This window comes from Berghia stephanieae, chromosome 15 (assembly GCF_034508935.2).
Source record: "Berghia stephanieae isolate SIO BIC M18660-M18661 chromosome 15, UCSD_Bste_1.3, whole genome shotgun sequence".
Lineage (NCBI taxonomy): Eukaryota > Metazoa > Mollusca > Gastropoda > Nudibranchia > Aeolidiidae > Berghia > Berghia stephanieae.
This window is the reverse complement of record NC_088374.1, coordinates 18,326,129-18,328,628: the sequence shown is the minus strand read 5'-3', so window position 1 is coordinate 18,328,628 and position 2,500 is coordinate 18,326,129. Positions and strand designations below refer to the sequence as shown.

Genomic DNA, 2,500 nt, shown 5'->3' with positions numbered 1-2,500 from the left:
TCTTCATGCTAGCTAGAACTTTTTCACATGTCATGTGATCAGAGTGTATAAAAGTCAAAATGTGATCAGATTTATGTTTTTCTCCTCTGGATACTCTTTTATGATCGTCAAAGAAGTATTTCATTAAGGACGTTCGCCATTTTTCCTATAGTTTAGAACCAGTTACTAAGTTACCATGCGTCATTACGAGGGGAGGGACGTCATGAGTGTTGAAGCCTATTGGTGTGATAAACTCTATAAGCTTAGAAAGAGTCACTCATTTAGCAGACTATTTTAAATTTTCAACATTGTATCACTTATATAATTTCGAGCGCCTAAGAGCCAAGCGTTGCAATAATGAAGTCGGTTCATCACAGGGAAATTTATTAACATTTTTTGCAGTAAGTATCAATCAAATTTCTTATTTCGCCAAAAATTCCAAGATATAATTTCGCGGGAATAATATGTTTCATACGTTTTCATGAAAATACTAAAATCCGAATGGAACCAGTATTAGTGAAAACTATGCGATCATCTCTAACGTCTAGCGTATTTTATCAATCAAAACAAAGAAAAGACGTCAGCGTACAACATTTTTACCACGTGCTGTTTGAATGTTTAGCGGGCAACTGTAATTTAAATTAATTACTACTAATTTTTATAATATACACACAAAAATTCGAAAGAGGCCTGGAGAATAATCTATTTCAATTTATAAAATTAATATATAAAGTGTCGTTATTGATTTCCAATTCTATATTTATTCATTTGTATGCATTCATATAAAATTTCAATTTGTAGAATATATATATAGATATTTAAATTGTTGTCAAAGAGTATTAACATTATATTTATACATTTTATGCAGTAGGAGTAGTAGTAGTAGTAGTAGTAGTAGTAGTAGTAGTAGTAGTAGTAGTAGTAGTAGTAGTAGTAGTAGTAGTAGTAGTAGTAGTGGTAGTAATAGTAGTAGTAGTATTAATTGCAGCAACAGTATTGATTGTAGATGCAGGATAATTTCCAAGTGAATGAGTAAGAGGAAGAGGGAAAAGTCATTAATCGCCAATCGTGAACTTGACATACCATTCACATTAATTCTTTTGTGGGTATAATCTTCATGGAATTTCCCTCCGTAATCCTTCCATCGTCTAGCACAAGAGTATTTGCCTGAAAAGCTTTTGTACACGGGATCATACTTTACATGTAGATAAGTGTTGCTCTCGTCAAACAAGTCAAAGTTACTCTCCATCTGTGTAAAAGAAAAGGTGTAATGAAACATTGTGTAACATTATTTTAGCTAAATATTAAATATTTACAAGTGTTTAATATATGTGACGCCTAAAGAATCTATCACAAACAAGCTAGGAACTCTATCAGTATCTGAATCGTTAACTTTTTTATCAATCTAAGAAAATTGTATTAGTTTGTCACGATTCTGATCGTTTTATCTCTGTCCTTACCAATTTTAAGATACGCGTTACATTTGTTACGATACAACCAACATCTTTCTTATTCAAATTTCTTTTGTACATCATAAAATTTTTAAAAGATAAACTGTGTTGTAGAGTATGTTTTGCTAAAGAAATTATGTTTGATTAGAATTTTAATGTTATGAGATCTATATCTGAGAGATAAAAAAAAAATATATTTTTGTATTAGTTGGGTGTGACGTTTTGGTTGAAATCGGGAAAACAGCTAGTAATGAGAAAGTTAAGTAAGTCCTTTGTCTTTTAATGTTTCTACACTTTCAAAATCAGCAATTCATGCTTCCCACTTTACAGTTGCTTCCAGCAAAGATAGTGTCATGACACCATTATATATTTTTTTCAAAAATCTCCGTCTGTTTTTATGACGCAATTATCCCACACTAAACTAGTGCCACTGTAATGTAAGTAATGATGACACAGGTCAGTAAGTAGTCCATCCTTAAATGGGCCATGATCCAGGGATACCAAGTTCGAGTCCCGCTTAGCCCAGGCATTTTTTGTTAATTGTATCAGTGCATGACATAACCAGTCGGAAGGTGAAAATTTTGATTTGCATTTTCTGAAAACATATACTCCCCACAAAAATTTAATATATATTTGAATAAAATTGAATGAATGTTCGTGAAGTTATGGTCAGATGTATGGTAATGTATCCAGCAAAATTACATACTTTTTCAACCTGACTAGCAGTAAAGAATATTTAGAAATAAAGTTAAGCTTAAATATTTCTTGAAGATGTACGAAACGGGATGATTTAATAAATGTTTATGACAAGAACTCATTTCTGATCAAAATTGACCTTCAAACTAAACTTGGCAATATCTGAGTTCAAATCTTTTCACCATCCGACTGATTATGTAGTTCACTTTAACAATTAGATTCCGATTGTCCCTATCACGTCTATGTGGGAGGGTGACAAGTAGTAGACATACATGAGTTAGATGGTTTCCCCATAGACTATTGGCTGGTGTCGCGTTAATTTTTCCCTTTTATAGTCGAGTAAAGCTCCTGACACTTGACAGATAGTATAAATA

At 32.1% G+C, this 2,500-nt stretch overlaps 1 protein-coding gene across 1 annotated transcript in view; it reads right to left on the bottom strand.

Annotated features, from left to right (window-relative positions):
• The window catches only part of LOC144960453 (uncharacterized), a gene marked incomplete at its 5' end in the record, with an annotated part of 4,223 nt that extends 2,995 nt beyond the window's left edge, over window positions 1-1,228 (bottom strand). The window contains 1 exon segment of the mRNA XM_078893548.1: window positions 1,063-1,228. Coding sequence (XP_078749674.1) covers window positions 1,063-1,228 — 166 coding nt within the window.
• Between the last annotated feature and the right edge of the window lie 1,272 nt (window positions 1,229-2,500).